Source organism: Monopterus albus, unplaced genomic scaffold (genome assembly GCF_001952655.1).
Source record: "Monopterus albus unplaced genomic scaffold, M_albus_1.0 scaffold41.1, whole genome shotgun sequence".
NCBI lineage: Eukaryota > Metazoa > Chordata > Actinopteri > Synbranchiformes > Synbranchidae > Monopterus > Monopterus albus.
The window spans coordinates 568490-580591 of NW_018127921.1; the positions used below are offsets into that span (position 1 = coordinate 568490).

Consider the following 12102-nt stretch of genomic DNA (forward strand, 5'->3'; position numbering starts at 1 on the left):
CTCGGGCATCTCTTTCGGATGCCTCCTGGGCGCCTTCCTAGGGAGGTGTTCCGGGCATGTCCCACCGGGAGGAGGCCCCGGGGAAGACCCAGGACACGCTGGAGGGACTATGTCTCTCGGCTGGCCTGGGAACGCCGCGGCATTCCCCCGGAGGAGCTGGAGGAAGTGTCTGGAGAGAGGGAAGTCTGGGCATCTTTGCTTAGACTGCTGCCCCCGCGGCCCGGTCCTGGATAAGCGGAGGAAAATGGATGGATGTTCTACTTGTTTATTTTGTGGTTTGTTAAAAATGTAGTCTAATGAACTCATCATGAACAGACACGTTACAATTTGAAGTTTTCATGTTTAGCGACTTCTCCAACCCATTCTGATTACTTTTCTCACAGAGAGTTGTGGTGCATCGAATCTTGCCAGCCCTGACTTCTGAGTTTGTCAATCCAGACATGGTTCCCTTTGTGCTGCCCAATGTGCTACTGATTGCTGAGGAGTGCACCAAGGAGGAGTACATTCGTCTCATCTTGCCTGACCTCACACCTGTTTTCAAGCAGCAAGAGCCTGTCCAGGTAGACACACAAACCTTCAGCACCAGAGGTTATGTTAACTGAATATTTTCTGTCATTGATGGAATTTTTTGAATAATGACAGAAAAGTCTGTCAGGAAACCTAGTGGCAGTCAGCTCTGCACCAGGCTAAGCTACAGTAGGTCAGTTGAGTTCAATTCAGTTAACCTGCCTTGGTGTAAATGGGTGGTTCATATTTTAATGGTAACAGTCCAGTTTTGTACAATTCCAGTGTTTATATTTACTTGTTTAAATGGCCTCCACTGTTACTGCTGAAAAAAAGTCATCTGCTTTATGTGTTGACATGAAAAGTGTCTGCACATAAGCTTGTTCTATAAGGTAATTATTAAAAATGTCCTATAATTAAACAATGGAAATTAAATTGATGGGTAATAATAAATTATTTTTATGCTCCTGTCTGTCAAAATGATGGAAAACGAGAGCCTAGCATGACCTCTGCTCAGCACATGAAATAGACTATTCTTTACTAGGCTATGTAGGCAGTACCACTATAATCGAAGCATGTTTTACTAAGCTAGCAATGCACTCAACTGATATATTCTCATGTAATGTACTGTGTCCTTCTGATGTTTTCTCCCTTTTGGCAGCTGTGTGTTTGAGATTTGACAGTGAGATTCACCAGTTAAATGTAACCTGACTAAAGGGCATGCACTGTTTGGGCTCGGTCTGTCACTTTATCAAGACTTGTCTTTCTCTCTGTTTTTCTTCCCATGCTTCTTCAGGCTAGTAATATGGTGAGTGGTCTCTGCTCCAGCCATATCAGCTAGTGATGTGTTGTACTAAAAGCTGTACTAAAACCACTGAAGACACAGTCTCTGCTCACTTCCACTTACTTTTAGTAGATGATAGGATAGTATTCTTTTGCTTTTTTTGACTGTTTTTATAACGGGGTCTCTGTTTTGTGCAGATCCTGCTGATCTTCCTGCAAAAGATGGACCTGCTGCTGACCAAAACGCCAGCAGAGGACATTAAGAACAGTGTGCTGCCTATGGTCTACAGAGCTCTGGAAGCCCCTTCTATACAGATCCAGGTACATGGAGAAGGCTGCCTAGAATTTGAGGTGCTGTTGAAAAAAACATAACCCAGTTACCTGTAAGTCTTGGAAACCAGAAAACCACCCGATCAATTATAAATGGTAGTTAAAATGTCTATCAGTCATGACAATCGTCATCAAACGGGCCATAACTGAAGAAACTACTGTATACTTGTCTTTTGAAAAAGCCAGATGGTTTTGTGCAAAGATATTTAAAAATATTTTTAGGCATTACCTTTTTTTTTGTCAGCTGCTCCTACTATTTGTTCTCTTTACAGTATTAAGAATACAGTAAAAATGGATACTGTACATCATAAAAAAATGCCATGTATTTCATAACATCTTATCTGTGGCCGAGCAGGAGCTGTGTCTGAACATCATCCCGACATTTGCCAACCTGATTGACTACCCGTCAATGAAGAACTCCCTCATCCCTCGAGTCAAATCGGCCTGCCTACAGACCTCCTCACTAGCTGTGAGTCTGTTATTTTCTGCCCCCAGATTGTTCCTGCCAGATTGCCTCCATCAAAATATTTTTTGGTAGCTGTGTCTTTAAAGTGTCTTTACTTGTGCCCCTGTCCTTCTCCAACAGTCGTGCTCGCAAATGAAGTGTCTGAATTTGTCTCTCAAAATATCACCTCACTGACTTCGCCCATGTATGGATTGTCTTTTGTTGCTGCGTAGGTACGAGTGAACTCCCTGGTGTGTCTGGGAAAGATTTTGGAATATCTAGACAAGTGGTTTGTCATTGATGAGATCCTGCCCTTCCTACACCAGATCCCCTCTAGAGAACCAGCAGTACTCATGGGCATTTTAGGTAAACAAACTACTCGTACTCTTTTTACTTGAGCAGTCTCTCCGTTTGCTTGATGATTGATTCACTGTCTATCTTTTTACTTTAGGGATTTATAAGTGCACCTTCAGCCACAAGAAGTTGGGCATCCCGAAAGAGCACCTTGCCACCAAGAGCCTGCCTCACCTTGTCTCTCTTTGTATAGACAACAACCTCAACCTGAACCAGGTACGACAGTCAAACATATGAAACTGTACAGTACATGTTTAAAATGTCATTTACCTGCAAATCTGTGGAAAACCTCTGAAGACATTTTGCACAATCTGTTTAAATTAGATTTGTCATTTCTAATTTACTTCAGCTCCTACTTCTCCTGACTAATATATTGCATGTTTTAGTTTAACTCATTCATGGTGGTTATACGTGACATGCTGAGTCGTATGGAGACTGAACACAAGACCAAGTTGGAGCAGCTGCATATTATGCAGGAGCAGCAGAGGTATCCACAGTAATTCATTCTGTACAATAGTCCTTGTTCGCTTTGATCGTTTGTAATAATCAAATAGTCACAAATATTCATGGAATTTTTATTAACAGATTAGTTAGGACATCTGGGCTGATCAGGCTTTTGCAAATGCCTCTATTCAAATTTTTTTTTCTTTTTCTGATTTTGTCCACTGATGTCTTTTTTCCTAACAGGAGTATAAATATTGCAAATCCAGGAAACCAATTAGAAGAGACCAAGAGCCCACCTAGCTCTGGCAACCAGGTGAGAGGCTGATTCCATCTTGGTGCAGTAACACATTAGAGCAGTGGTTCTCAAACTTTTTGTGTCCAAGGCACACCAAAGGGCAAGCCAAAACTCGAGGCACACCTGTATTCATGTCCATAGAAAATAGCCTCTATACCACGTTATCAGCTTTGTCACTCTGTAAACATTTGTTTATTTACTTATGGCAAATAAAATGAGTGAGTGAGAGAGGAGGGGTAGATCTGGCATGAGAGGGAAGCATCAAGATGCAATCACTCCTTACAGACCAAATTAAGAAGAGATGCACTGGGAATAAAAACTAAATACATATCGACAGAGAAGAGTATGCACTGAGTTGGAATAAAAAAACTTTAAAGAAAAGAGATGCATTGGGAATGAAAAGTAGTTGACACTGAGTTGAAAAGAAAAATCTTAAATGGAACTTAGATTTAAATCAGCATTTGATATTGTAAATATTGTTTCCCTATTTAAAAGCTAGTGAGACATGTGCCTGTCGGTGCTCAGAGATATTAAAAAAAATCCTTGGTGAGATTGAAGAGAGCACATCTGGACCTAGCATGACACCTGCAATATTTTTTTTTTTTTTTTTTTTTTTTACAAGCGGGGAGAATGAGTGTCTCTGCTACCGTGTGAGGTTTCATCTACTTTGCAATAAGCTCTGCTAGCATATAACTTGCCTCTGTCACCTTATTGGACAATTTCACACAATCCCACAAACAGCCTTGCTGTCTCCGGTGCAGATGTCGTGCTCTTAGGCCACGTTTCTCTCAATGTAGAAGGGATGTTTAGTTTCCAATTGCCTTTCAGTTTGCTTGGCACCACATTAGCTAATTTCACCCAACAGATGATGCACTCGGGCTGAGGGCTGTTGACATTCACGGTCAAGCTGAGGCCATAAGGCAGGGTTCGTGATACACTCTACTGACAGTCCTTCTCTTTTCTTGTGGCTGTTCTTTTAGGCTATATGATTTGTCTCTAAAATGGGAAATTAGTGCATATAAAGTACTGATATAGTAAATAAAAAATTCATTCATAACCTTTTGTATCATTGTATGCTGCAATACCGTTATATGGTTGTCATAAGATCACACAGCACACCAGTGTGCCATGGCACACCATTTGGGAACCACTGCATTACAGAATATGATTTTATTTACTGTGTAATAAATATTTTCTGTTGTCTAAAAACGTGACCTCACTGTAGTATAGTAATTCCAACATCTTTTTTTTTTTGCTTTCAGATTGACAAAATCTTTGGCAGCACAGGGGTTAATGGGAAAGAGAATGGATCTGCAACAACAGCTTCACAGCCTAATAGAGTATGGCCTCCTTTACACACTGTTTCACCTTTGCTAACTTAGCATGTGGTCCATTTTGTTAATGGTTTCTCTTCCTGTGAAACCCTAAAGATGTCCCTGACTCTAGAGGAGAAACAGCGATTGGCTAAGGAGCAGGAGCAAGCGGCCAAACTGAGAAACCAGCAGCCGTTAGCGCCACAGGCTGTCAAACCAGCCACCACCACCAACTCGCAGGTAAAAGCTGCATACTTCTGAGTACAAAAACACATACTCATGCTCAGACACTAATGTGGTGATAAATCTCTGTTTTATGTTGTAGACTAAGGATCTGACCAGCATCCTTCTCAACAACATGACATCACTAAACAGCCTGTCTTTGGCCAACACAGCAAGGCCAGCACCAGTGCAAGGCACCACCATCTCTGCCTTCCCCTCCTCCAGCCCCATGGCGGGCTCCATGGGTGCCTCGGTCTCTAACGGCTTCAACCCAACTATGGGCTTCCAGACAGGAGGCATGGGGATGGGCATGCGGCCCGCAGGCCCCAGCCTCTATGGTGGCATGGCCGCCACCACCAGCACCCCAAACTTTGGAGCCCTTGCACAGAACCAAGGACACACTGAACAGACAAATAAAGCCCCCAACATGTCAGCCTTGGACAATCTTTTTACATCCAACAAGCCCAAAGTTACCCTCAACCAAATGGGTCCAATGGCTACACCTGGAACAAACACCCCTTGGCTTAGTCAGTTTGGTTCAGGCCAGAGCACTCAGACTCAGCTGCAGGGTGCACCTGTAGGTATGGGAGGAGTGCCAAGCGGGTTTGGGATGCAAGCAAACCCTTTTTTCAGTCCTCAGAACTTTTCTCAACCTGCTACTGCCCCTAGCATGAACCAAAGTGGAATTAAACATAGTGCATCTGTCAACAATGATTTGAAAGACTTGTTTGGCTAAAGTCTGTTTAAAAGATGAAGGGTTAGGTTTATTCTTTTAACTACTTTGAACAGAACCGCCTTGAATTCTCACAGACCAAGACACCGATTGAATGTGAAGATTTTAATTCTTGCAGGGTTGTTGCCGTCTGTATTTTTAATCTGACCTGGTTTAAATTCGGACTTGATCACATTCAGCCGGCAGATGAACCTGTACCTGAATTCCATTTCTACTTGACGAGAAGAACAAATGGTTGGGCTGGGAAGTACTACTTTTATGCTGTGCTCTTTATATGCTGGGGCTTCCCTACTTTTTGTACTTGACATTCTTGGGAGTCCAAATCTCATAGGTTGAGATGACTTCCAGCTCAGTTTCTTTAGCAAGGTTTTGTGGTCCTACCATGAATAAATGAGAGGATTGAATGTATTTCACTTCCTGAACATCAGAATCACTGCTTAAAATTGGAAGAAAAGGCAGAAAATGTTCAGTTTCAGGTGTTTGTACCTTTTTATTGCTTCTTCAGACTATTTTAGGAATCAAGTCTAAACTAATCAGAGTCATGGCTTAAAACAAATAAAGCATTCACCAAAATGTCTTGAGCCCAGTGGGAGGTAGCTTGAAATGTAGCACTGACAAGCCTGCACACACTGATCCACATACAGGAGGCTCCTCTGTGGAGGAACTCTGAAAGGGGGTGTAAAAATTGACAGCCTAGCAGCTGCTGTTTACATGTGGCAAGGAGAGTAAGCCCTCTGCTGTCAACCTCCGTGGAGAAGCTTCTCTGTAGCACCCCAAATTAGACTTGTGATCTTCATTTCCCACCTCTCATTCTCTTATAGTGCAATTCTTGTGCTGCAAAACCTGCTTTTTTTCATAATTTACTTGGACATCTAAGCAAGCATGTTGAAGAGGAAAGGGTCAGAGATTGCTGATGACCATTACACCTCTTTTGGATACAAGAACCATTGAATCAATTTCTGTAAATGCAGTATGATTGATTATGGGTCTGGCAGTGGATTAGGATGTGTGAAATAGTTATTACAGCAGTGTCCTTTAACGAGATGCTAAAGATGGTAAACAAGGAACATAAGAGGCTATTGTGCCTTACATGGGTATATGTGTAAAACTAAACAGACAGGTCTTGAATATTAATAGCTTCCCTTAATCTGTCTGGGATTTGCTTTTCAAATTACTTGCTTTGTTGTATGTCACTGAATTTGACCACAAAGGAACTAAAGTCTGATTTTAGCATTTTTTTCTAATGATGATTCCTAATGATTCTAGTGACCAGTGCATTTTATTTCACACATCCAGCTGGATTTGCAGTGATGAGATTTTTAAGCAGCTCAAACCATTCCTGTTGAGTTTGTACTATATATTTTGATTTCAGCACTTTTCCACTGTTAGAGGATTGTACTGGCAACATATGAACTGTAAATTTATAGTGATATAAAAATGGACTGCACTGTTGTCATAAAGGTTAAGAGGCCTTAGATGAGTCGTGTGCAATAATCCTTACTGGTTGTTGAAGGTGCACACTGTTTGTCTCAAGCAGCTTTCAGCTTGTGTCCATACCTTCTTTCCGTTGACCTACAATAAAAGGCCTGCCAGATTTTCTAATCTGCTAAACATTTTTGAAGCAATTTACACCATTTTGGGGTTTTTAGATGGATCATGATTGTTAACATTCTGAAGTGTAACATTTTTACTGGATTGTTTGTTCTGTATAATATTGTCACCCATACCTGGCAGGCTTTCTGTCAGTTTGGCAGCATTATTTGGGTCCTGAGGTTCTGTTTATTCCCACATTTTACCATACATGACTACAAACGTTTCTGTGATTGGATCTTTTTCATTTTTGGATTGAGTTTATTGTATGTGGCAGTTTTGATTTTATCACATAGCGGGTTTGACCTTTGGAGCCTGTGTCACATATCCTGGCAGAACCCCAAAACTGAAAACTAAAGCTTATTCTTCTACAGCATTACTTGTATACTACTGCAGTCATATATATGTATAGTGTGGGCCTTGTTTTATGTGTTAAGGTGGTTCACTGAAAATCTGTACATACACAGTAAAGGAAAGTGCACAATCCGATATTCACAAAGGGTGATTGTTATTTGTATGATGGCTTTCAAACCATACTTCAGATACTAGAGTACAGGTAACTTTAGGAAGTAAAAATGAAGCTGAAACAGCAGTATTCAGTATTAATAATTTAAGATTTACATGCACAGTTTAACATTGCATAGAAGAAAAAATCATTTTCCTTTGGTTTCATGTTAAGTATCTTCTCAAAAGGTAAACTTTCACCCTTATTACAAGGCAGTATTCATGAACAATTTAAGGTCTAAGCATAAAATAAGGCGGGATCATTAGAAACAATAGTAACATCCTTTTGATTTTAGGTTAAAGTCTTTGTAAAAACATTTATATATTCAATATTCAAGTGCTGATGTTTCAGAAAAGGACAAAGTGCACTCTTCTCATAGACTCTATTCATATGAAGCATATTACATCTTCCTTCATATCTTATACAATATTAAATATCCCATGTAGTTGTGTGAAGTCATCCACACACCAAAGAGGTGGCAGCTTGTGAAAAAAACGGCAGTGAATCATTCCAACATGAGAGACGACCTGAGACGGGCAGGGATGTAACTGGCAGAACCAATGTGGACGTCACCTCCGGCATCCAAATCTGTCGTCCCACAGTCACTGGTTAAATTCGTTGCACTCGTCTGGTGGTGTTTGTGGCCAGGTTTTTCTGAGTCATGGCTACAAAAGGCAAGAAGAATAAGCCTGGAATTCAAACACGGGCCTCTTACTATAATACTGCCACCTGTTTTGATATATTTTTTTTTGAATAAAAGGTCACCTGAGAAGTTCAGCTCATATGTGAAGCTCGGAGTGTTGAATCTCATAGTACCAGTTGGGTTCTGTTGGTACTGGAGCTCAATGTCCTGACTGGAAATGGTGCACTTGCTCTGCATGATGCACACAGTCACAACACACATTGAACTGCACTTAATGTATTGTTAAAATGCGGTTAGCTGCTAGCATACCTTTTTACAAATGTATTGATTACAGATGCAACTGCTTATCATTACTATTATCAGGAAAAAAAAGTTGTCTTACACTAGAATAGTCTCTCCATATTCCACCGATATCTAGGAATTGCCATCGCGGCGTTGAGCTCAAACTGAAAAACAGAAGAAAGCTGAAAACATTTACAGCTGCATATGTACCGTTTATCTTACGAACACACTTTTCACATCCTGCTGTTCAGCGAATTGAGCCGACATTACTATGCAGATTTAGTGTATAGAGGACATGGACAAAAGGTAGGTCCAAGGTGTTTTGTTAAGGGGTTTTTAAATATCTACATACATCTTAAGAACACCTTGAGGGATCTGTGAAATGTTTCAAATTGTACTTACTCTTTTCAGTTAAGTGCTTTGTGAGTTAAGGCGCTTTTAAGAGGCTTTATTTTTACCATTTCAATTTAACAAACAAATAAGGGATGTCTAGCTATCAATTAAGATGTCCAACTTGTTTTCTGAGGTAAATTAAAGGTTGTTTCAATGATATGTTGTATTTGAAGGGTTCTCCTTTCACAGTGAAGTGTTTCTCCTTGCCTGCTGCTTTGTTGACTCCCATTGATGAAAGTCCTCCTCACTGCTCTTGTAGTCCCGATACGGTTATTGACTTGACACATTCCTATGAACCAATGTAGAGAATGTTCTGTTGGTTTCAACAAAATCATTGATTGTTTGGTTGAACAGAAAAGCAGTTTTGTAGTTGTATGTGTGTGCATTACTTGAGAAATCCAGCGTGTACGAGAAATAACTGGTATTGAAGTTCAGCTGTCCCTGAGGGTTCAGCTGGTATTGACTCTCGATAGCAGGGCTGTCAAATGAACATAACTACACACAAGCACAAAAAAAAAAAAAAAAAATCAGTTATACAGGAATGCACACTGTCCCTGAACTCAACGTTAACCCTCCATGATGATGTGGAGCAAGCTGAAAACAGGTGCACAGTACACAAATCCATAGATAATACTGAACTAATTAGAAATCATTAATAATCTGAGGTATTTTCAATTTGATCACCAGATGCCACTGCCTAGTCTGAAAGTAAGACATAAAAGTTAAATATATATTTTTTAAAGCATACTTATAAGCATCATAAATATTAAAAAGTCTGTGTTTCTAGCTGAGTGTAGAAACATTTTTGTTAGGTTTCATTTGTAAGCTTCTACCAGCTGAAATCATTGGATGCCCCACTTACATGTGCTTGGTATTCTGTCCATTCACCCTCATTTCCCATGAACTCCCACTTGTAACCACCAACAGCATGCTGGGATGAAGAAGCCATGGATGGAACTGAGTTAGGGCTGCAGAGACATGAAGAGACTATCATGGTCCTGCACACAGAGGCCTTGAAATGGTGAGAAATATTTCACTGGGTCATCACAATGAAGCTCCATCAGAACCTGTTTCTATCAAGGACTTCACCTCCCTCACTGCCATCTCTTCATCTACACTTTTATGCACTTCTATTTATGTTTGCTTAATTGTCTGAATGCGGAGGAGAAACACTTTTGTGAAACCACAGTGGAAAAGTCTTACCTCACTGTGCTGGAAGTGAATTTTGGACGTCTGCGTACATTTCTGCTTAAACCTGTGATATAGTTTGTTTGGGTCATGGCTGTAGAGTAAATTATGGTCCATTAGATTTAGCCGTATAAAGAAATATTTACTGAAATCAATGTGATCATGCAGTTAAATTAACATACTGGAAAAGTTGAGGCTGTAGTTTGTAAAGCCCACCATGAATACAAAGGCTCCCTGAGGGCTGAGAGTGTACTGATCCTCAACATCTCGACTGCTGACTGATGAGGCCAACATGCCGGAGCCCTGAGAGGAGGAGGAGGAGGAGGAGGAGAGAGGACTTTCTGAGAAACCTGTTCATCAAATGAACCAGAAACTTCATGCCAAAGGCCTCCTCACCTGAGATCCATATTCACGCCACAGGCTGTCATCTCTGAAGTACCAGGCCACCTCCTCCCTCTGGCCCTGAGGTAGGAAGCTGAGTCTTCTAACCTGCACACCCGTTTTCGTTGTTTGTAACGTATCAAAGTCTATGAACACCTGGCTGCGAAGACACAGGATTCAGTTTGAGTTAGTACTTTTTCACCTGTTTTCACCAACACAAAACCCATCCATCTGTCCACGTACCACATATATCAATTTGCAATTACTCTTAAGTACTGTAAATTAGTTTTGTGTCATTACTTGAGTTTCAATGGGGAATGTTAGTCAATTAAAAATACTAAATAATGGCACAAAAAATAAGCTTTGGCAGGTTTAACAGTGACAATGTGACTCTTTAAAAACTGTGAATGGCCAAACCCTATTCAAATACTTGCATATTATACACAAGTGCTAAATTTTCAAGCTACTTTTCTGTCATTGCTAGACAAACAATTACGCAGCCATTTTCTTTGGGAAAGAAAACAAAAAGTCGTTCCAAGATTTAAGTTTAATTTGCACTTTGTGTTCACAAGGCTTAAAATGAAGCCAGTTAAAATCACAACACTGACCCATTGCTGGTATTGATGGTGATTCCTTTAGCCCCAGGTTGGCAGTAATGGGTCTCAATCACATGGTCATTATCAATGGTCAGCCACTCTTGTCCAAATGACAGCTGCCACTTATAATGATTCCCACAGCCTGTAAAATAGAAGAGTATGAGATCATTTGTGTATTCTCTAAATAACACGTTATCCACATAGACCCTGCCATGTTTAAATGTAACCAGAGGTCTTAAGCCATTTAGCCCAGGGGCTCTATCTGGCTGTTGATATTTGTAGAGATCATTAAAAAACTGGGCAGAGTATTTAAATGGAAAGCTTTATCTTTCCCTTTAAAGTATGTACAAGGAAATAATTTGAGCCAGTTTGTGTCTTCATATACATATTCATATAGAATTATCAGTCTTTCCTCGAAGCTCAGTTTGTCAACTTAATAAGTCTAAGCTTGAAATTCACTGTAGGTCTATCAAGAGACTTGAATACAGGTCTGCTGTATGTAAAGTGGTGTAATATAAATAACACAATAGCAGGAAATTATGTCAGACCTGAAGCCACCTGCAAATAGTCCAACTGCTGTTCATTTTCCTATAAGCAACAAGTACAATTACAGATTACAATGACAGTAAAATATCTGGCAGATACAAAAGCACAACTGGGAATGACAGCTTTCTACGGACTCACCATGCCAAGACGAAACCACACTGTAAAATAAAACCGCCGATCAAACAGACAAACGATCGATAACAATCAATCAATCAATTCATTTGCGATTTCGATGAAAACTTTAAGTTGTTTCACGAAATGTCCATTCCCTTACTCAGACACCGAAATGAAAGTCTGGCTATGTCCCTAAACAGTGTCTTTCACTTTCTGTTCTCACAGCTGGCAGCGAACAGGGCGCGGTGTGTCAGGGCCGGTCCGTGGCATAGGCAGCATAGGCCAATGCTAAGGGCGCCGTACATCCAGGGGGCACCAGAAATGGAGGAAGACAAAAAGTGTAACTTCCACTATTCTTAAAATTAGGCTTCAGAAAAGAATAAGCCCACCACATTAATTTAACTGCATAGCAGCAAAGCCTACTAAGTAGTAGTAGTAGTA

General features: G+C 40.5%; 2 protein-coding genes across 3 annotated transcripts in view; one reads left to right on the top strand and one right to left on the bottom strand.

The window, feature by feature from the left end:
• scyl2 (SCY1 like pseudokinase 2) overlaps window positions 1-5827 on the top strand; it is a 13368-nt gene extending 7541 nt beyond the window's left edge. The window contains exons 9-19 of one of the 2 annotated variants that reach the window (XM_020599546.1): window positions 384-560; window positions 1301-1312; window positions 1486-1608; window positions 1973-2086; window positions 2296-2428; window positions 2514-2632; window positions 2803-2903; window positions 3104-3173; window positions 4418-4495; window positions 4586-4708; window positions 4794-5827. In XM_020599546.1, coding sequence (XP_020455202.1) covers window positions 384-560; window positions 1301-1312; window positions 1486-1608; window positions 1973-2086; window positions 2296-2428; window positions 2514-2632; window positions 2803-2903; window positions 3104-3173; window positions 4418-4495; window positions 4586-4708; window positions 4794-5426 — 1683 coding nt within the window. In that variant the 3' untranslated portion in view covers window positions 5427-5827. The remainder of the gene's footprint in view (window positions 1-383; window positions 561-1300; window positions 1313-1485; window positions 1609-1972; window positions 2087-2295; window positions 2429-2513; window positions 2633-2802; window positions 2904-3103; window positions 3174-4417; window positions 4496-4585; window positions 4709-4793) is intronic. The other variant, XM_020599547.1, reaches the window with a different exon arrangement.
• An 801-nt stretch (window positions 5828-6628) lies between these two features.
• On the bottom strand, window positions 6629-11960 carry LOC109959841 (uncharacterized). Its single transcript, XM_020599548.1, has 12 exons — window positions 11686-11960; window positions 11550-11589; window positions 11014-11143; window positions 10421-10565; window positions 10207-10327; window positions 10040-10118; window positions 9699-9804; window positions 9226-9331; window positions 9044-9125; window positions 8544-8607; window positions 8284-8392; window positions 6629-8183 (listed from the first exon to the last, which is right to left on the bottom strand). Exons 1-12 carry the CDS (start codon window positions 11686-11688, stop codon window positions 8128-8130), a joined length of 1041 nt encoding a protein of 346 aa, XP_020455204.1. The 5' UTR covers window positions 11689-11960; the 3' UTR covers window positions 6629-8127.
• Window positions 11961-12102: the final 142 nt, after the last annotated feature.

Bases quoted from the DNA above. Each gene is read 5' to 3' on its own strand.
- LOC109959841 (XM_020599548.1), bottom strand. The intron at 11,144-11,549 runs GTCTGACATAAT...TCTATTTTACAG, and splicing joins CTATTTGCAGGTGGCTTCAG to GCTGTGGGAATCATTATAAG. The intron at 10,328-10,420 runs GTGAGGAGGCCT...TCCTCCTCTCAG, and splicing joins GGCGTGAATATGGATCTCAG to GGCTCCGGCATGTTGGCCTC.